The sequence below is a fragment of the Neodiprion virginianus genome, chromosome 4 (assembly GCF_021901495.1).
Source record: "Neodiprion virginianus isolate iyNeoVirg1 chromosome 4, iyNeoVirg1.1, whole genome shotgun sequence".
Lineage (NCBI taxonomy): Eukaryota > Metazoa > Arthropoda > Insecta > Hymenoptera > Diprionidae > Neodiprion > Neodiprion virginianus.
Genome location: NC_060880.1, coordinates 33,351,217 through 33,373,843, shown reverse-complemented (window position 1 = coordinate 33,373,843; position 22,627 = coordinate 33,351,217). Strand labels below are relative to the sequence as shown.

Here is a 22,627-nt window from a genome sequence, read left to right as displayed (position 1 = left end):
TTTTAATATTAACTGAATATTCACCGTACTGAGTCAATGCGAAGGTATATAGATTTACTTGATATTCTTTCATTTGTACATACGATGTTATACTTTGTTACATAGCAAAGAATTAAATCGCGTTCAAGATTTTTTTTGTTTCTTGTTTATCTCTATCTTAATTAATTTATTTCGTAAACTTTCGTTAAATGTGATAATGGATGATCGTAATTAAAATTTTCATAATAATTATATTGATAATTAGTTTACAACTAATAATAAATAACAACTGCGGGCTTTGCCATCTAGTACAACCAAATCGATAGCATAATAAAAATAACATTATTATCATCACCATCAAGACGGTAATAATAATTATTGTTATGATAACAGATAACAATAATAAGATCAATGATAGCCATGGCGTTAAAAATAATTAATAATAATAATAATAATAATAATAATAATAATAATAATAATAATTAGCCGTAAGACTAATGACGATGTGAACTTGGTGACCAGCACCAAACACTTATTATTTCAATGCCTACACAACACAGATACAGATTTCTCGCATTAATAGTAGGATTGATTACATTACGATTTAGGTACATACTGAAATCTCGTTTCTTCCTTCATATTCAACGACAGACTTAACTTACTCTTAATATAGGTTGTCTTAACGACTGATTTTTTTTAAACAAGCTGTTAGCATTCTGCTCTTTTATCATTCGTTAACTTACGTCCGGCGATTCCACCAATACGGCACGTTGCTTCATTACTATATATTCATTCAAAGTGACGATTGAACATCTTTTCGGCCCAAGGTTTGACCACACGGACTAACGGCATTCAGAAGTGGTATTTAAAATACATCTTGTCCGTATAACGCGAATCGTTTCAGTTTCAGTACGAATTGTCAAATTGATAGAAGCGAGTGATATAAGAGAGATGTCGTACCCTTAGGCCAGGAGACAGTCAAGCGTGCTTTAGAAAGCTAATTCATGAACGAGTTTTTCTACAAGTTGAGCGATTCATAGACATTTAAGCGAGTGGAGTTTTCACATCGATAAGTTTTTATTTTCATCTCCTAATTTATATCTACTGCTACCGTTTAACTACGAAAGCTGAGAAGTTGAGTGTGATTGTAAAACGTATTGGTGGGGCGCCCGCAATGTATGCCTGTACATATATGTATATATATATATATATATACACAAGCATACACATACACAATATTACGTGCATATATATATATATATACATGTACTATACCGATACATTAATTAACATTACTCTTTGGCTAGAAACAATTATTATTTAGGTTTTCTTTTCATTTTTATTCATACTTCATGTATCGCAAGAAAAAGCGTCATCTGATACCAATTAATTTCAATATAAACCCAAAAGACCAGCTCTCATATAGTTGTATATTAAAATTAATTTTCTTTTTGTTTCATTTTAACCTTTTCATCTCAATGAATAGTATATATAACATACCCTCCTAGTTACTAGTATTTTATTACTAGGTCTTTCTAGTTTTGAATTTTTTTTTTTTTTTTTCTTTCTTTATATACTTTTTTTTCTTTGTTTTATTACAATTCTAAACTCTAATAAGCAATGGAGACAAAATCTTACTTTGAAGATAGTTATCTTTGTTGTCTACTGTTAGGGTATTATTAGAGAATCAGAAAAACAAAGGACGAACCAATAAGTCTATTGTTTTCGTGTATTTCTTTTTTCTTCAATTTTTTACTCTTTTGTTTCTCTCTTCGTCATATGCATTTGATGTGCGTTTTAAAAAACATACGCGGCCGCATCGTTCCATCGATCATTCTTAAATCTGACTCGTTTCTCTGCAAGTCGGATACGATGTATTATTCGTTCATCTTTTTCAAACAATTCTTCATTAATTCTTTGTTACCCACGGAGACTTGAACAATTTAAAACTACCCATTTGCTGGTTCACTCGTTTCACATATAAAGTTTGATTTTCTTCAACGCGACACCTAATACTTGAAATAATGACTGCGAATCGGATTTTCTATATTTTCACTGACATCTACCATGCCTATCTATAAGATTTCTTAAGAAACAGTCAGAGTAATAGTAAGCTCATGGTAGAATTTTCAATCCTATTCTTTTACAATTAACACGATTCTTGCAATAGTTGCCTATCATTTTTTTCTTTTTTCAACTCTTTTTTTCTCTAACCCTTACATTGTTGCGATTTACGTATCCTCGTAAAATCAGGCGCTTGCACTTAATTTCTGCATAATTAACATCGTAATTATCATATTTCTGCAAGCTGCCGGTAATTTCAATATTGCGCTCTTACTAAGCTCAGCGAAAAACATCTCAAATCATCGTCCCCTCTGATCTGACGATCTACCGAAATTGTTATACTGTTGTTGATTGATATGTTCTTGGAAATCCTGTCTCTGTCCAACGAAACTATCTTCCTCCATGTCCAATGACAACTGCCGGCTGCGTTCCACTTTCATTCAATTTCCTTTTTCCAATCCTCTTCTTTCAGCCTGACATAACACGAGGAAAATCTTCCATGATTTTTTCTCACGGTACATTTTCGTTGCGTGTACCGCGAATTTGGATTTGATTCACAACTATTTACGAAGTTTTCCCAGGTTTCAAAAACTTGCTCAAGATTTTATTTGCCGAGTCTCTTTCTTCTCCTTCATCTTGTTTCTTCTTGTTCCTTCGTCGACGTGACGACAATCCGATCTCCGCCATCACTTGACTGTGTGACGAATCTCACGGCATTCCTCGTACATCCGTATCTTTCAAGATTTCCATACGTTTCGAGATTCGTTTACTCCTCCTCTGTTTTACCGCGGAGTGCGAAAATTGTGCGAGAAATAAAATTCCGCGTGCTCTCGGCAGCGATAGAATAAAACACCGGCAACAGCTCCTTCAATTCCCATCCCGTGTATAGAGACTCGATAGAAATTGTTCACGTTGCGGTTCGCATTCTCAAATAATAAGCCTTGAACTTTGCCCGATCCGTTGGACGTGTCGTCATTGTACATATTCGAGCGTTGGATTTCTTCCTCTTGTTTCACTTGTCAGAAAGAGACAAAAAAAATTGCTCCCCCCCGAACTCGAATTCATCGCAATAATCCTTGCCGTCGATTTTCGCCGTACAGAATAATAAAATGAAATAAACAAAGTAACAAACAAACTAACAAACAAAACAAACCGAGCAAAACAATCAAAAAAATTCTTCTCGCCACTGATCGGTGGCAAGTTGTCAGAGGACGGTTATACCGCGCAATTAGCGGTACGAAAAGTATATCCTCGGTAGAGTCGGCACCTTAGCAGGTACTCAGACGCACAGTACGCAGTATCATACAGAAGTACCGCGGCGTTCGGCGACCTCGATGTTCGTTGAAACGTTCTTGTGGAATAGATGACGTCACTGGCGCACCCGCCACCAAGTCTGCTGCACCTTAACGTGAAGCTTTCTGCAAATGCCAGCCAGCCTCCGTCACATTCCAGCTTCGCCGGCGTTCTCGTCCGTCTCACCGCCACCCTCGCCCGTCTCTCCTGACTCGTCGCCCTCCTCCAGGGTCACTTGAAACCGTATCCTATCGTCGGATTGCTGCTCGGAGGCGAGTTGTTGCTGTTCGGCGGGTGGCGGACTGGGAGGTATCATAGACTGATACCAATCGCGGTTCTCCTCCAGGGTGTCGAGGATGTCCTGGGCATCGGGATGAACGAGGTCCGCCCACGTTTCCCAGAGCGGATGTACTATGTAGTCGATGAAACCGACTTGCGACTTCTCGATCGTTGCGCTGTGCCGGTCGCACATCGGGCTGATGTCCATGTTTTGATCGCGTTCCCTGTCGCCCTGGAGGAAGAACTCCTCCATAAGAAGACCGACCCACTTCCGGTACAGCGGCAACGGCTTCGTGGGGTTCGAGAGGTCTGCGCAGTGCACGAGGTTCTCCAGGACTTGGATCCTGTCCGTGTAGTTATCGAGCAGCAGCACTCCGGAACCGGCCACCTTCTTCGTTTCGACCATGGTCTTCAGGTCAGCCAACAACGACATGTGCTTAGACATGTCCGTCGACAGGACCATGTCGATTACCATCTTCCTCAACGTTTGCCGCTGCTTCTTTGTCATGTTAACGAATATGTCACAGCCCTCGTTCTGAAGTAGCTTGAACGCGACCGCCAAATGATGGTTCTCCAGGACCGATTCGTCGTTGTACATCAGAGCCAACTCCGAACCTGTAATCAAAAATTATCAAGAATTTGTTAGGAATAGGAAAATATTGTTTTCATTGAGAAAGCGCCATACCATTATCGTGTAGGGTCGGAAATGACGTCCCGAATAATATCGATTACGTATATTATGCACAGGCCACGGGTATTTTAGAACGTACAAGAAATTTTCCGCTCAGCGATATGCTTTTGAAATATTGTATATAGATATACATAAGCATAGTCGCGTCGGACCCGGCAATTAGTAGTCACTTTCACAACTTTTCCGTTCGTAGTTCTGATTTTTGAACGATAAGTTCTTTAGGAAATTAGAGGATACATGTATATGTACAACTATGAATAATATACTGCACTTACTCGAATTGATGAGAAACTGGTTCGTCAATCCGGGATGGTCCACGTCGTGAATTGTCGCGGCGAAGAGAGCTGCGGTGATTTCAAGTGGTGTGAAAACTGACTGTAACCAACATAAAAAGTACATAAATTAGTCGGAGTCCTGATAAAATGTTGCCGTTATTCGCAGCTTGGCGAGAAAAGAAAAAGGAGGAAAACTTTTGTTTTTTACATATTTTCTCACCTCAAGCGCCGGTGTGTTGAGTAAAGTGTGGGTGGATTGAGTGACATCGGCTGCGTGGAGGCTGTTATGGAAGGGATTGTCCTTCACGTAGTGGTCCTCAAGCGTCATCATGAATGTGACGAACGTCTTGGGGGGTATGGCGAGGGATTTGAGCAAATCACGGCTTTGGAAAGCGGTGTAGGCTACGCAGGTTAAGGGACGGTTGTTGCTGAGTTCGCCTATCCTGAAGATGTCAATGCCCCACTTGTCGATGTCGGATAGTAGCTGAAACGTGAAAACAGCAAAAAATCGTTAGAATTACCTCGTCGGTTATCTCGTTAACTATCCTGACTCAATTTTGATGCGTGGAAAAATTGTACAAACTTTCATTGGCTGCGCGTCAACATACGTATTGTCGGAACGTCAAATAGAAAAATATTTAGACACTTCTTTCTCAGAAACCTGAATAAGGATCGCAAGGTGCCATGCGAGTTCGAACGTGTTGTCTCAATATTATTGATAAATAAAAATAAAATAAATTTGATTTCGGCTGCTCATAATGGTAGCTTGTAAGTACGGACGAATTTGATGTTGTAAAATTAGCACATCGTCATCGGTTCGTCGAAATTAAGCGAATTCAGGGAAATCGTATAAAACAATCGGCTTATTGAGGAGAAAAACATAATAATGACAAATAAAAATTAGATCATCGAAGATTATAAGCAAATGAGACGCAAGGCATGTCGGACAAAATATGTGAATCACGTGTCGTTTGTTAATTGAACAAAAAATCATAGTATGTGCGACAATCTTCACCAAGGTTTGATATACAGGCTTTATATTACTACAAAGCGTAACGAAAAAGTTGGACAAAATAGAAAGAAATAAATTTAAAAAACATTGTTCGTCACAATGAGTAACTCGATAAAAACCGGTTGATTCATTCGCGTTACGAGTATGACAAAAACATGTAGGTGTCAATCGACATTCCAGAAAAGCTAGATCCAGTTACCATAAAAGTGCAATGGGTGCGTTCTGTTGTTGTAATACACAACTGACGTCGCAATAATTAATTACTTTTTTACGTCTCTTCTCTTGGAATACATTACAATCGATTGTCTGGCTTAGAATTGAGAGTAGATAAAGAATATAATCAAATATAGGGTGATCGAACGTCACTGTTTACATAAACTGATCTTAGCGGGCGGATGGTACGAGGTAAAACTGATCTTCGGAGGTTATCGGACAAAGTAGCTATCGCTTCTTGAATAAATAAGAAGGAAAAAAAAATTGTAACAAAAAGAAAGATCTCATCACCGGAGCTGTGTATATGTATACATAGTTATATGTAAGAAACGCCTGTATCTCAACCTATGCAAAACTACGCCGTTACATACATATCTTTTGAAATGAATACAAGCAGAGATGACGAGTAATTAATTATCTCTCCAGAGGCAATTTAGCAAACCGTTCGTGGGTTGAGCAGTTCCCAAAGTTGTCGAGGCACACACGCCTCTCTTCGTACCCGGTCAACACAACCTTCCTTCTTAGCGATCAAACGTCTTATTAGTCGACGATCGCGTGTAATATCAGATTTCGGGATGGATTATCGAAACGATCCGGACCACGCGAATCGACGTAACGCACAGTTGTATTACCACCGCGGTCAGGTATACCTGTATCACTGATTTTTTATAAAAATTTTTCAAATTACCTTTCCAAGCTGCTCCTCGTGGGGCGTCTCGACGCCGTGAAGGGGGACGCGCTCCCCGGTAAAGCTGTTTGTGTGTGTCAGCGGTCTCTTTACGCCGCTGATGTGTGACATTGCCGCCGGTCCCCTCTGGACGCGATCCTTCTTCTTGACGGCTCGGACATCGACGTTTGCTGTGGCTGCGACCGCATCTTCGATTCGCAAAGACGGGAGGTCCAGCTCCTGCTGCTTGTCTGTGGCGAGAAAAAAAAAGGGGCGCGTATGAGAATTGGAGGAGCGTTGAATTATATAAATGTAATTCGGTCAACGCTGGGATAATCAATCGAACGTGAGTAATCGATAGGGGGATATTGTTTATTGTTACGATCTAGCGTCGAGTCTGGATCATTGTATTTGGCTATCGCCGAGGGCACGAAATCACGCGATGGAAGTTACAGCTGCTCTTTCTCGCTCGCCTAGTTATATTTACGTATCCTCTCGTTGCCGATTAATTATCAATTGCAGTGGCTGTCAAAAACGATCCTGACTAAGGCGAGGCGCGTAGCCTCTACGGAAAAGGTAAACCGCTGTTGTTTTGCGATAATTCCTCGGAGGAACGCGTTCCATGTGTCATAAGTTACGACTAGTTACGACGGAACTGTGTTACGCGTTTTACGTAACCCACCTCGGGGCATTTTTACGGCCGATTGTACACCTAGGTAAATACGAACTATTCTCCGGAGGTACATAATATATTAATTAATGTGTATGTGCGCGATGCCTGTGTTCATATATGAAAAAGAATTCGTGCCGCATTATCTTGGGAGAGAATGATGAACTTTTTCTGTACAAGTGTAAAAGTACAGATACTGTATGCATATGTTAAGCCACACGTGACATTCGTGTATAGTAAACGTTCTACGTGCGAATAAACACGAAACACGGCGCTATGCGGGACGTAATCTGCATTGTGATTTCTTTTTCTTGTATATTTTTTTTTTTCTACATTTTTTATCTCTTTTTTTTTTTATTATAAAATACGTACGCGCAAAGGTCGAAAATCACCGTTAGTCAGAACAGAGCTGATTTAACTGGGACGTATTTGAATTTTCTTTTCATTTGTTATCTCCCGCTTGTACGCCTGAAGGTTTTTAAGGCGCGTACATAGTATGATTATATTATGCATTATATATTGAGAAATGTATAATGGAGTTCGCGATATTTCCCGACCTGAATAATATTTGCGAAGCGACGTTGCACGTATATCCACGACTTGGCGTGATTTGCCTGCACCTGTCTTTCGAATTAACCTTGGCTAGTTTTTTTGCCCTAGTTTGGCGAAGTATATTGCATGAGATGAGATTGATAGAAATACAGCCGCGATCAGGTGCAAAATCGTAAATTCTTTTTCCTACCATTGCTGTTTAGCGGGTAATTTCATCAACTTGGATTTATTTTTCTTCTTCGCATCCCGAATTCGAAGAGATTATCACCACTTTGTTTTCGCCACGACATGCAACTCTGGATCACGTGCATATTGTTATATTTAACTTTGACGAAATGGATATACCCGTATTGCAAACATATGCGTGTCGATGGTTTCTGTTTTACGTAAGATTAAACAGTTTCTGATAAAGACATATCAAAGTGGGGTTCTATTTCCTTTCATTGATCCCAAGGGGGTCAGCCATGTTTTTCTCATTTTCTTTTTTTTTTATTTTGTGCAACGTATTGCACGCTCTCTCGCATAATTACAGCGAATCACGGTCGGGGCATCTTGAATAAACGTGAAAAAAATGTAGACAAACAGTTGCGTACGTGCGTATGTGGCGCGATAAAGGTGAAAAATTTATAATTTACGGTTACAATAATAAGACGTTGGCATTAAGAGAGTACACACATACACTTGTAAAAAATTGAATAATCGAGCTAGCTGCTTGCGTAACCGAGTAAAATAATTGTCAAAATGGTTTCGCAAAGTTATCTCCAACGTCGGAATTACCGTCGAATCGCGTTTGTCTACGAACGAAAGTTAAACCCGTAGCATAGTCACAACGATAAAATGTCAATTTTGCGCACATCCCGTCGTGCGGCCGGTGATTAAGAAACTCACCTAAGAAGGTGGAGCAGATGTATTCGGAAATTTGATTTCCGGACTTTGAAGATTCCGAAAAATGTGACAACTCCTTGTTCAGCATCCTCTTGAACTGTAACAAAAAAATACGAAATCGTACTCGTTAGAAAATTGCAACAATAAACAATACACCAGATATTGTAAACATTGCAAAGGGGTGAAAAACGAAGGAAATATACGATCGCCAAGCAGGACCATATTCGCTTCTCAATAACAACAATCATCATCATTCCTCAATTATTGAGTGGATACGCTTGTAGCAGATTTAATATACCGTAGACATATGCGGAATGTACATAGGTATATACAATACGTATATTGAGATATTATCCTAAACGATCAATCGTCTCTCCAACTACTATTTACGCCTTTTAATGCACGCCACGGGGACAGTTTATTTGGCGCTGACTGACCTCGTCCCGCTATACTAAACAATAATCCAATTCTTCCGTGCATTAAGTGTTATTTCTTATTAGTACTAATTCGGTTGCGGGACTGAGCGACGATAGCCGACAAAACGATTTCGACGAAGCAAGCCGCAGGGAAGAAGGCAGTTTCCATATTATGGACAATACGGGTGGGAATTGATAGATAGTTTGTGAGTCAAGGTGATGCCAGGAAAACTACCAGCTCGGTACGTTTCCACAAAACACCTCACCTCGTTGTCAGTGAAACTATTCGGCAATCGCGTCAGCCGCATACCGATCGAAAATTTATCTCGACATAATAACGCGTTTACCCGACATTATACGAGGTGCTTATTTATTTTTTATCTTCTCCTACACAGTCTTTCCGCATTTGTTTTTTCTCATTTCGGTTTTTTTTTTTTTTTCTTTTTCGTCGTGTTTTGACTCTTTTCCCGCCGACGTCAAGCGGCGAAAAAACTGCAAAAATAAAAAACGGAGAAAAAAAAAACAAAAAGAAAAAATTGCCAGGAATTCCTCCGCGATTCGATCGAGGCGCGTATCAATTCTGCGCAAATCTAAAATCCTCTCCTGTACCCATTCCACCTTGAGCTCTAGGCCGCAGCGAATTAATTTCTTCCGGAAGTATAATACCATATTATTTATCTACCGCGAATATCGTAATATGTGGGATTTAGAACGGTGGATGTATACGCGATACGTGTGAAGTGTTCTTCAAAATAGGCGGCAAAAAGTTTCCCTCCATCTTGGCATATCTTATCCACGAGATTCACGGTTCATTGGATCCGGGGCGCGTGTGCCGATTATGTGGGAATAACCGTACGCGTTATTGCGCAACAGCCGCTTAGGAGGAGCTTTGGCAGAGCTTAAACTGCGATGCGTGCGCCAAGGGCGCGTGCCGTTCGCAATATTATCGATAACCCGGGAAAAGCGAGTACAAGCCGCTCCGAACCGCTTGCGGACAATAATTAATGCGCGGACTTTGATCAGACGGTCGCGATTCGCGGACACGCTTGTGCGTTTTGCTTATTTCTTGTCATTTTTTTTTTTTTTTTTTTATCCGCCCTCCCGTCCCCCATTCTTTTCTATACATTTTCCGCGACGAGGCTACGCGAATTGGATTTGATGCTGGGTCGTAAAACCGAGTAGATTTGCACATACCTACGATACGTAATACGTTTAGGTACGTATGCAATACGCGTCGCGTTAAAACGGGTGAAATTCAACTTTCGCCTTTGCGAAATCGCAGCAGGCTCCGTTTTGTCGCCGCATGCAATCGCGACGATCTCTATCTTCCGAAGTTATACCGTTGAAATTAATCGGAAATTATACCACAGCTACGGGTTACATCCTTTCAGCACCGTTTACGTTGGGGCATATTGGATATTACCGCAAAACTGATTGCGTCGACGGGTTTGCGGAAGGGGATGCTGCGGCGTAGGGGATTCGCTTGCGGTTGCGAAGGATGTTTTTTCCCGTCGTACAACACCTGCAAGGCTCGTTCGAACTTTCGACAATTAATTTGCGCCTCTGAACGTCGCTGAGCTTCGCTAAATTCGGTATTGCGAAAAATTTATTTTAAAAGAAAAATCTACGAGACATGTCGAAGCTTATTTCGAGATGAGGAGCCCAAAAAAAAAAAAAAGAAAAAAAAAAGAAGAGCGAAAGAAATCCTTTGTTACGGTTAGACTTTGATACACGATCTGCATACAGACTTGGGAAACATTACGTAGTTTGACTTCTGCGAAAGTTCGGCGGTTGTATTTCAACAATCGTAATCTTATTTCGCTGCCCGATCGCACAGTGAGTTCAACGAATTGACCGACATCAATTATCGATAAGTACTATATGCGCAATCGATACGAACGTCTGCTAGGCCTGATACCACTAATAATAGAATAGTCAATAAACGATAAACGAGCGCGAGTTTATTTGACTTAGTGTTTACACAATTTTACAAGCAAGAATTGTGATCGATCAAACATTGATCGAAGATTGATTTTGTAAACGTGCGTATAGATTCGATATCACGTACGTGGGAGAAACATGCGGCTTACAGATACGTACACTGCAAGTTTCCGTACCAATTATTTTCCCTATTGCGCTCGCGTTTTTCACCGCAACGCGAATTATTGCTAATCATCCTTGATCTAAAGGTGGCGAAATCCCAGGGACCATAATAGAGTGATTTGAAATACTTGTCCGAGTCTCGCTCGTAACGCAACTTCTCCGTCTCCGTCTTTGGTTCTTGAAAATGTAGGTAATTATTTTCACCTCCAAACCAACCGCTTGTGTCTACAATATCCCCGTTTCAATTGAGTGTGAAGGTTACCCAATTTACCGTAGTACAAGGTTCTCGGCATAATTCCGACAAGCACGTTCGAAGGCGCGAATCGCAAGCCGGCATGTATCGATTCTTCAATTTCTTTCCCCTTTCTATAATTTATGTTTCATTCACCTGAACAGCGACGATCCCAGCCATGGCTGCGAGGTCTGCCAATGTTCTGAGATAGTTCAAATATCTCGAAGAGTCCTTCACGTTTCCAGTTTCAACCCGACTGCTTGCTTGGCGCACCATTTTTTTATTTATCGTGTACTGTACGCGTACTGACAATGTTTAAAGGTAAACGACAGACAAAACTTTCACTCGGATGCTATATTATATAACACAAAATGTCACTGCACCGTAAAATGAGTGAAAAAAAAAATCTGCCTATAACGGTTCACCGGGTTTGCGCTCGCCGGAATAGTAAAAATTCACGAGACGCGTTCGACGAGAAGTAACTTTTTGGGCGAATACCCGTGGTGCGTATGTCCAAGGTATAAACCCTTTGAAGCAGACTTTCGAATGTTAAAAGTTTTTCTTTTTTAACAACATCGATTCAGTTTCAGTGCACGTTTTTTTTTTTTACCGCACCGCGATTTTCACAACACAATATTATTTTCGCGTCAACCGGTGACTATAAAAAGTAGTTGAAAAAGAAAATAAAAACCGTTTTCTATCTTTTTTTCTCAAATAAAAACTTGCACGTAACCGGTTGTCTCACGTGTGAAGGTCACTTTTTGCTTAGTTAGCCACTTTAGCCTCGAAACAAGAGAATCGCTTCACGAAATGCTTCTCGATCGACTGCCTGGCGTGGTCTGTACGTTTCAGCCTCGACACTAGCCGCTTATATCAGCTACCAGTCACATTCCCGTACATGTGACCGATGTTCTGGTATTCGGAGGAGGGGATACTGCCGAGAAGCAGCCGCTAACGTTCTCAACGTCATCGTCTTCGCGAGCGTGGGTGAACACCTTCCAAGAGAAACATGATGTGTGGATCTTACGCTAAACTTTGTGTATCATACTCAGTTTGCATTGTTTCGCGTTATAGCAGAGTATTATTCTTAAACGAATTTAGAGAATTGAAATTTTAGGAAGGCATGGCCGTGATCCGGTAAATGAACCGCAGCCTTGAGTTTTCGTAAAAGATCCAGATTTAATTTTTATAAATATTAGTATCGAGTTACACGTGCGGTAAAATTTTTCGGGGATTTCTTCATCTCCTTTCAGTCACGCGGTGGATTCCGAAATTATTATCACCGCGATTAGAAGCGTTCGCATCGTAACTCGAGAATTTCTGCAACCGGATGATCGCGGGGATTCTCATCGGCGTTTGTTCTAGCTCAATTTTCATATCGCGAAACGAATAATATCGCACCAGGGAAGGACAAAACGGTTATAATTACACGGCGAAACTGAGGATCAAATTTCTACGATCGGGTGAAATTCGTATTATCCGTTGTTAGACTGGTAGGCGTTCAGCGAACGGGGATCTCTTTGAAGTGCCGGCGAAGAGGGTTCGCTTATTTTGACGTACCTAACGTCATTCCGTCCAAAGAGAAGGTTACTCTGTAATTTCTCGTCTGGCTGATGAAGCTCCCCCCCCTCTTCATCCGCGAAAATATGCCTCGCGAGTTCGGAAACTCTCGTAACGCCTATTCAGACGAAGTCTATAGGTAGCCAAGATATTCAAAGGCCAGTTTTGCGAACGTTCCGCCATTCGCTTTATCGCTGAAGTAAACGTTTTAACAGCCAAATATCACGGTAGCGTATACAACATGTAATTAGTCTTTGTATACAAGTGGGATTAGCAATTTCATTCAAACCTTTTCAATCCATCTTGAAATGCTCGTATAATTTGATTCTCAATTATATTATGACGTAATTATCTCGCGTCGGCAAATATAATTCTGCCAATGGTTTGTATATGCGAAAAGCTCGTGTTGAAGATTCGAAAAAAAAAGGAACGAAAAAATACGTACTTGACCTGATTTTTGATGAAAATCGTCAATTTATATCGAAGGTTCCGTGTGAAATTGGGTTCGTTTGTCACTGTTCCGAGTAAACTACGAAATTGTCTTTCAGATGTAAACCGAGGTCGTAATACGAAATTGTAGTATTTCGCAGAGAAGTTATAGACAGAAGAAGATGAAGTGATTGCGAAAATTGACAAATCTCAAAGTACCGATGAGTGCCTAAATTCGCTAAGTTCCTCGATATTACAGTTTGGATATTTTTGGACTGTTTTTCACTCCTGCAGGTTTGTCTAGGGAGTCGGTTCCTTGTTTTACCGAAAGATCATAAAGGTCTCAAACTGTTTACGCGACATAGCCTAATACGGATCTTTCCGAGTATGTGGATTTCTTTTCTATTCCATTATTTATTCGCCGTAGTTACTGATCGCGGTTTGCGATTCACGATTCTTGTTTTTATTCGCGGTATGTACATTACACCGTACACCGCACCGTCGATAGAGAGGGAGAGAGAGAGAGAGAGAGAAAAGAAAAATAGATCATCGTCGATCCTCGGATTTTAGCCGAGCAGAGATGACAGTGACGGTGTATGTTGTTACGATATCGTTAATTAAGAAAGGTGAATATCAGAAAAATGTGTACATTATACCGTTATTCAAGGAGCTTGTTACAGTTTTGAGCCAAAACATTCGTTCTTGGCAACCATTCGAAAAAACATACCTATAATAATATACGCACGCGAGCGAGTGTTTCTTCAATTTATTGTTACGATTGTTGTTTCCCGATAATTCTGCACTTGAGCGCGTTAGCAATTGCGCAAAGTTAAATAAGGATCATCGTCGGATCATTAAACAGATGTAAAAAAATATACTCACACAATCACTGGCGGCGCACGTTATACGTACCGATATACGCGTTACTGCACAATTTACAAACGTGTATACCCGACGGGTCTGCTTTCCGCGGCGTGACGTTACAACCCGCGGTAAAAGCCGTACATAAATTCTCACAATTATACACACGCGGCCATTATCGTTATTCCTATATATTGTAAACCTCGTTCTTATCTTATCAATCCATGTTTATTTACCGCGTCGTTCGTATTATTTCGTTCGCGGGAGTGGGGAAAATAAAATTTGTCACCAATTCCGTGACGATGGTTGAAAAACGAAAAGAGAAATTCTCCTAAATGGAAACACGCCGGCGCTTGAGCCGATGTTTTGGATGACGAAAAGTCAACTCATGTCATCTCGCAAGGAAGTCTCATTGCGTGTTATACGTTGCACGCTCTGAAACAAAGCCTGGGCGTAAGGTGTAATAAATTAACTCGGTGATATCACTATCGGTATAGACCGTACGCATAACTGTGCGGTCGACATACCTAAAATAATTCTCTTTTTACGTCATCTCTCTCCCTCGCTGTCGCCTTTGCAGAACCGCAAGAGACGCGCGACCAAGTTTGCTCCTGTAAAGGAAACGCCCGCCGTACAAGGAGCACATGCCATTCCCATCCGTAACTCAAATTCGCGCTAATCGCAAGAGAACAGCCGGCGCTGTTTACTCTTACACTCAAGGTATCTGCATATCAGTTACAGATTTTATCTCGCGCGGGCTGGTCGTGTTAAATTTTCTAGAATCGCGTACCGCGACCGTGACCAGACGTCTAGCCAATGTGCAGGTATAGGTTCGAATGTACCAGCATTCCCGATATTCGTCAGGTTTGCTAAGGTTGACTCAGTTGCACCGGGATCGTCGTTTGCCGAGTCCGACCGAGAACTCTCACCGTGTGTATACGTTATGTTGAAGAAGTTAGAAAAATGTCCACGTCTCATTGCCGCACAGCCGTTCGATTCAATTCCCTGCAGAGCAGTCTGGATCAACATCGCCGCATTTATAGAGCCAAGAGCAGGCTACCGCAAGTAGCGAGCGGGTGATAAAAACTATAGTTTCCTCGCAAGATCAATGGCCAGAAAGATGTTTAATGTGTTTTTGTTGGAAGGTGGTTCCAGGAGAATAAATACGATTTCTGTTTCTTCTGCAACTTCTTTATTTTTGTCTAAGATAGCACTCCACCACCACTGCCGTCTCCAGCGAGCGTCCAAACCGCAAGTGAATCACTCGTTCGCGCCTTAGCGCACGTCTAGGAGTAGAGTATGTTTTATTACTAGGTGCACCATCCATACTTCGCGACAGTGACATTGTCATTGTCGTTGCATTTCAATTATCCGCCGAATATGTGGTCGGCCTTGGCTTTGCAGCAGCTTTGGATGAGGGATGAGTCGCGATTCCGCGTCTCTGTGATCGCTGCTGCAACGTCGCCGATTCGAAACGGCGTGGCAGTGAAAGGATGCAATGTCGTGTCGGTTAACTTTACGGGCGATGGAGGACACTTCGTAAGATAAGTAATTACATCATGCCCATTGACTGTGATATCATTCTTTTGTGAGAATGAAAAAAAAAAAGAAAAAAACGCTGGAATATTATATCCTTACAGCGCGCCGTGTTTCTCAGTTTTTCACGGTTATTACAGTCTTTCCTTGATGCGAGATAAATCGATAACCTCCTGCCGCAGGTACGGATTAATGCTACAAGTCTCGATAAGCAGGATACGCGTATCCTTTTTTGCACTACCGATTCACGATTTGATCCGAGTATTTTTCGATCATGGATGAATGAAATTTAGCTCATCGCCAGCAACACCGATTGTTTATAATAAAAGAGGCAGAGCCGAGAGAGGAGATCAATTTACGAATTTCACGCAACTTACGGCTAGATTTTGTTTCTAACGCAATAGCTAACGCAATTTGCCCGAGGCCTGTAATTGCGCCAGTCTCGTAAAAGGTTTGAATAATATTTTCTTCGAAGAAAATGATCAGCCGCGTGGAAAATAATTGGAAAGTCATACGGTGCATGAACAAACAGTATACTACCTTCCGCTCGATGAACGTCATTAAAAAAAAAAAAAAATAATATATTTTCAATACATAATTTACACAGCTATACATAGAACTAAAAATTCGAACGCCATACGTCAACAGAGAAAATGTTAATGACTCAAAATCAACCTTGGCAACGTTTATCTACACAGGAATCACACCAGCATCAAACTCCGCAACAGATGTGAACTTTTTCGATACGCAAAGCAAGCTCCAAGTGTCATTCGGCCAAACGGTACACAAAAATACGTTTTTCCAGAAGTTATTAGACTGAAATTATGGTTATTTTTGTTTATCTCCGATTCACGAGTAACAAATATAGTCCCGAGAAAATACGCTTTTCGTACAATTCGACATCAGAGATATTTATTTTGACCTACACGTGGCGCCGATCGCGTTATAATCGGCGAACTCATCCCTTAACAACCTGTCAGTATCCAGACGTCAGTTTGTTTGCTCCAATCTCTAACACGCCAAGAATATGAGAAACGAAATGAAAATAACCGCAGAGTTTCCGGTTGCTCTAATATCACGCGATATTTTTTAAGATCAATATGCCTAATTGGGGAGACACTCTTTTACTTTCACCGGACTAATTCGATATAACTTCAAGAGCACGGCATCGTTGACGATAATTATCGCCTTTTTGTCGATACGTAATCACACGAATTGAGGTCAACTACTTTTCACGGTCATCGATTGATGTCGGAAACAAATTGAGTCATCGAAAGGTAGAATGGTGTGAATGTGACTATACGTGGTTCAACTAACCGAGTCATTACATCATTAATTAAGAGTGAGGTCGTTTTTGTTTTCCCCGAAAAAAATCCCTCGGTTCCTTTTCCCAGGTATTTTTCCCAAAACAATAAATCCGGCTTGTTAATTTGCGGAAGCGAGATGTAATTTGCAAGAAAATCCATACAAATATTTCTAATTAGTACAAATGTTTTCGAAAAGATCGATAAACACTCCGAGCCAACGCCTACGCCGCTCTGGGTTACGTAATCGAAACGACACAGAAATTAGCTGCAAAATTTTGTTTCTCTAAATGAAACTGTGATTTTGCAAAAAAATTGCTGGAAAAAAAAAAGAAAAAAAAAAAAACTGAACACTACGTGTATTTTGAAAAATTGTGAAACAACGCTGCATCGACGATGCGTTTTTTTTCAACTATAAAATTCCGGTTAACAATCATTTTTAGAACAATCGCGCGCTCTAACTGTTTATAGTCAGCGATGTGATAATAATTACAAGCTTACCGTATCCCTGACGGTAAACCATGTTGGCCCGGAAAAAAGTCTGTAAATTCAACGAAGCTCGTCACCTGCGTCGCACGCAAATCGGCAACTTACTATCGGACATAGAATTTCCTGTAAGTCATATTTACGGCGGCTCCGTTCGTCATTCATAAATCGCTTTTCTTCGTGTCTTATGCTACACACGTGCAGGAATTTTCTCCCACTCTGGTTAACAATTATGGGTGCAGTTTTATTCACGCGAGAAAGTCGGACGATTTTTCCTCAAGGCATATTCGCCGTAACCTAGCCTAGCCTGGCCTTTTTTCCGGCCTCTCGTTTATCAACTTTAGATAAATCGCGGACGTGATCCGGTCAGAAAAGACCAATTAACAGGCGGCTATTTCTACCTTCCGTTTCAATGTTGCGGAATTATAAAAGAAGAATTCTATTGATAATAGAAATGCTCGGAAATGCAAAGTTGTCGCAAGTCTTTTAAGCCGATTTATCAATAGAATTATATATACACATATTATACACGTGTACCCGTAGGGCTCTTGATATTGCCTATCTAATTAGCCATTAGACTTTCCATAAGCAGTTGTAACGAAGAAACGGAAGCTGCTTTTAATGTTCTCTTCCTCGAAGAAGCGTTAAGACAATTATTCCGATGAGACCCGTTGGCATTTATTTCACGTCGGTGCTCGAATAATTATCGCTAACTGTATACATCATCGAACCTGAACGACTAATAGAGAATTATGATTACAATTTCATTCTCGGAAATGAGTTTCCGTCTAAATTTCATAGGAATTGGTTGCAGTTTTTTGGTCTTGCAGTCAAAATTCGTTGAAACAATCACTCGAATGCTGTACGGCACCGAATGTTGATCACCGGAATGTCCTGCAACGCAATCGTTTGCGTTACAAGTTATCCGCAAATTGGAAAAACTGAATAACGCTCGAGTGGCAGAATGTGAACACTGGGGATAAATTACACAAGTTTCATAATTAAGTAGCCGACGGGCGATGAAGATCGACGAAGTCTTTACAAGCGTTGTCTGCATACGACGAGTATGATACTTAAGAGACGCAAGAATCGGAAAATTTTTGAACTTATCCCGACTTTCTGTATCGGTGTAACGTCTGTCTGAAATATTGAAATCTGTTAGCTAATTCGGTTACTTAGGACAGAAGAAATTGTTGTATAAAGTAGTAAAAAAGATTTTTTAAAATAAGCAAAGGTAACATTAAAAGGCGGATGAGATAACGAATAGCTTTCTTCGGGGAATTTTCGTTTCTGGCGAATCTATAAATAATGACTATTATTGTAGGAAGAAGCTTGCTTGCTTGGCGACGGTGACCGTGAAGCGAAATTTCTAGCGAAACAAGGTGGCTAGCGAAAATTGCGACGTGGGTATAAGTAGGTTCCAAGTTATGTGTTGTAAAGACATGAAAGTGATATAGATGGGTATACGTTAACATTGTTGATTCACGCTTTTAACGTTGACGTAAAATACATATATACTCACCGCAAATTTTTCTGGAAACTTGAATTTCCTGAAATCAAGCAATTATCTAAGCATCATGCGATGCCTTTCGTATATATACTTTTCGCGTAACACGTTTAAAGGTACCATAATCACCTGATTGTGGGAAACGGAGTGATCTCTACGAGACTGATGACAACGCGCATTTGCGTTTAATTATTATTATAAAGTTGCGCGTTACGACGTTGAAAGAAAAAAACGAGAACGCCAGATCGACGTTTCAAAACGTACCTGCAACGGCAGCTGGGCTGGGTGTAAAAATACAGAAAGATGAAAAAATTGAAGGGGAACAATATCGAATTTTTAAAGAAGCGAAAGCTTAATTTATACCAACCGTAGAATCGTCAGAATTCCTCTCGGTAATATAGAATCGTATACAGATTCTCGATTTTGCAGTTCTGTGCTTTGACCTTTCTACATTCTGTCGTTCTGTATTTCGACTTTCTATATTTACTTCTATACTTGGACTTTCCACATTTTAAAATTTTATGAATAACATTTTCACGTCTACGAAAATTCGATATTCTGGTCCTTCTATCAATCGACGGTTTTAGTTTTTTTTACCCCTACCGATCAACTGGAATCCAGGTATGCGGAACATTTTTCAGACCGCCAGCACGATATGGCTAGAATTCGATATTTATAGATTTCGACTTGACCAACGGCTCTGTGCAAGCTCAGATAATTAATCGCTTTCGATTCTCGGACAATTTCATCCAGGAGTTAGCGAATAGGTTCGTGGAAAAATCTATCGACTTTTTCAAACCGGACGGAGTAATTCTTCTCTCGTCACACGTACGGTAGTCCATTTCCTGCGGCAACAATGCCTACCCGTAAATTACGTGATTCCTTTTACCTATCATGTTCACGCTTGCTAATGGTTATTAAATTTTGACACACGAACACTTTCGAATGGCCACCCTGTGAGCAACGCACCCTATATCTACACATCCTTCGAATCCACCCCAAGGCGAAGGTTGAAACTTGGGTATTTTCGGTGTTCAGACGTGCGTTTCTATAGGCGAAAATTTATTCGCCCTCAAAAATCACTCTTCCATTCGACTACGTCGACGAAATGCGACGGTGACGATACTCGGGCTCTGCTTTATTTTTCAAAATTCAAGGTGATTCACGAGAAGCCTGACAGAAACAAAACGTACCAACAATGAGATTGCGCGGCTGATCGCAATTACGCACAGCTGTATATTACGCATATAATAACAACGTTTGAGCTTCTCTCCGCGACTCGTCGTAGCTTCCAAGACACGCGTTAGACCGTCGTAAAGCTGTTTGATAAGTGAAATTCATGCATTAGCCGAAACATCAAATATTGGCTGTGAAGAGTGAGCCCCGTTCAACGGATTCAAGTATAATGCAAACCTTTCCTATCCATGTGCAAATAAACAAGCAATAAACACAGGTGTACTCGGTAGGTATGCAGATATGTGTACATGTAATTACACCACATACGTCACATTTGGAATTGGTTTTGAAAATTTGTTTTTACGCTTACATTCTCGAATAAACATCATACATGCCTATACATATTGCGTGTAATTTTTTTCCTCTCACTTTTATCAACCAAAGACCCGGCCGATGACTGTCGAGCTGACACACACCCATAATTGCAATCTCCTGCACGGAGTAAGGCGCACATGACTGTGCGGAGCGCGGCATCGATTTGTTTATTTACCCAAGTACGTTGACAAAGCACTCGAGGCTGTCAGCGGTATTGCTTCAGGTAGCTGGGTGGTCACGGATAAGCATGGAGGAGGCACACATACGACGACACATGTGTACGGAATACCTGCGACGCGTAGGCGCAGAGTTACAGAAATTTCGCAAGTGCGGCCGCGTGTAATAACGCGCATGTAATCACTCGCGTCTTTCGTAAACAATGCGGACAACAAACGGGTGATTAACTCTGCGTTTGACGGCTCGAATTAAGGTGAAGCGCGATCCACGTGTTCAGATAAATTCTTATACACCGCGACACAGATGTCGTTAAGATGAAACATTTTTTCCGCCCCTTTGCCGCAGTGACGTACCTAATTTAGTTGGCTATCGTCGAGTGATTATTATGATATTATGGAGGCATTAAATAAATTCTTTCTTTTTTGTTTACATACGATATGGTTCGCAAACATTTTTTTATCGATTGAACACGATGTATCGTATCGGACGTTTCGCGTATAAAAAGTGTGGCGATCGGTTGTTGAAACAATTTGGAAACACCGTTAATTGCAAATTAGTATCGCAATTAATAACAATCTCACTACCGACCTGCGGCTAAATATTCTGAACTTAGAATTAAAATTCGGTCCTGACTGTCGCCTAAGTCTGGTCCGGAATGGAAGGAAGCTCTGATAAAGTTTGACGAATGAGAAATTTTTCCAAATCGAGATGTTTCACTCGATACCCTGACTTCTTGTTTACATCGGTAAATTTCCACAACCGACAAAACTGATAATAATTTGAAAAATAAGCCTCACGCAGTTATACGTACGATACGCGCGCGTATATGCCAAGCCGAGCTCCGGCGTTTGATGAGAAAAATAAAACAATTAGCTCTGCATTGTTATTTGTTTTTTGTTTTTTTTTTTTTTTTTCATCAATTTCTTTATCACTTTGTCTCTAGCTCCGTATTTCGTATCTCTGGATCGATTCGCGCACTTTCGAGCTTTGAGCTTCATTAGTCACGCGGTTAATGTTTCCGTATTTCCGCTGGCGGTACAACGCACTTGCCCGCGTTAACGATCGTACGAGTACACGTAAGTACCGGCTCGTTGAAAATCATAAAATACCAAGTTGTTTGTCGATTGCGGAAAGAATGAGACGAAGAGGAGAAAAACGAGCCTGCTTGCCAAAATCGGAGGATAGAACCAATTTCGCTAATTAGGTACACTACCGATAGCCGCTACATGACTTTGGACAGCTTAGAGCGAGCGGATCGGCGGCGCGATTGATCTTCTCCAACAAATCGGTGCATGCAGAGGCATGGATACAAAGAGAAAAAAACTTTTGTCATCAGTTTTATGCGCAGCGAGCGATAAAGCGGCCTTGGCGATGATCTCCTTACGCCTGCAAGTCGCATGGCCGAATGACTGTTAGATTTGGATTTTTTCTTTGCTCTCAGGATGCGTACAAGCGTGTATATGTGTAATAATAACACAATCCGGATATTATCGTTAACACCTCGTTAAGTAGCTACGATTATAAGTCGAACGATACGATCTGTGAGATGCGATCCATAGATATATCGGTGAATTATTCACGGTGCGACCGATTGCGCATTCGGGCGGCGAGTCACGTGGCGTTAATTTATTCGACGCTTTACGCATAATGGATTCGGTTGTTATACGTGTGTATGTACAAAGGCGAGGTGCGAGATTCGAAGGGCCGGCTAATCGAATCGAGAGGTTGCCGAGAGCCCTTGAGTTGCAGTGCAAGCGGTTATAGCCGAGGATGAGGGAGGGAGGGAGGGCTGCAAAAGCTCTCAAGGAGAACCGCGTCGCCGGGATGTCTGGTGAAAAATAATGTTCCATTTCGAGGTTCGCTCCTTATCCAGGTGCTGCCGTAC

At 41.0% G+C, this 22,627-nt stretch overlaps 1 protein-coding gene across 16 annotated transcripts in view; it reads right to left on the bottom strand.

The window, feature by feature from the left end:
* Window positions 1-1,491: 1,491 nt before the first annotated feature.
* Window positions 1,492-22,627, bottom strand: part of LOC124303627 (cAMP-specific 3',5'-cyclic phosphodiesterase) — a 276,613-nt gene continuing 255,477 nt past the window's right edge. For 15 of the 16 annotated variants that reach the window (XM_046761085.1, XM_046761084.1, XM_046761080.1 and 12 more), the window contains 5 exons: window positions 8,584-8,677; window positions 6,495-6,724; window positions 4,802-5,065; window positions 4,582-4,681; window positions 1,492-4,230 (listed from right to left, as the gene is read on the bottom strand). In XM_046761085.1, the coding sequence (XP_046617041.1) occupies window positions 3,485-4,230; window positions 4,582-4,681; window positions 4,802-5,065; window positions 6,495-6,724; window positions 8,584-8,677 (1,434 nt within the window). In that variant the 3' untranslated portion in view covers window positions 1,492-3,484. Of the gene's footprint in view, window positions 4,231-4,581; window positions 4,682-4,801; window positions 5,066-6,494; window positions 6,725-8,583; window positions 8,678-11,487; window positions 12,180-22,627 lie in introns of those variants that run through there. The other variant, XM_046761087.1, reaches the window with a different exon arrangement.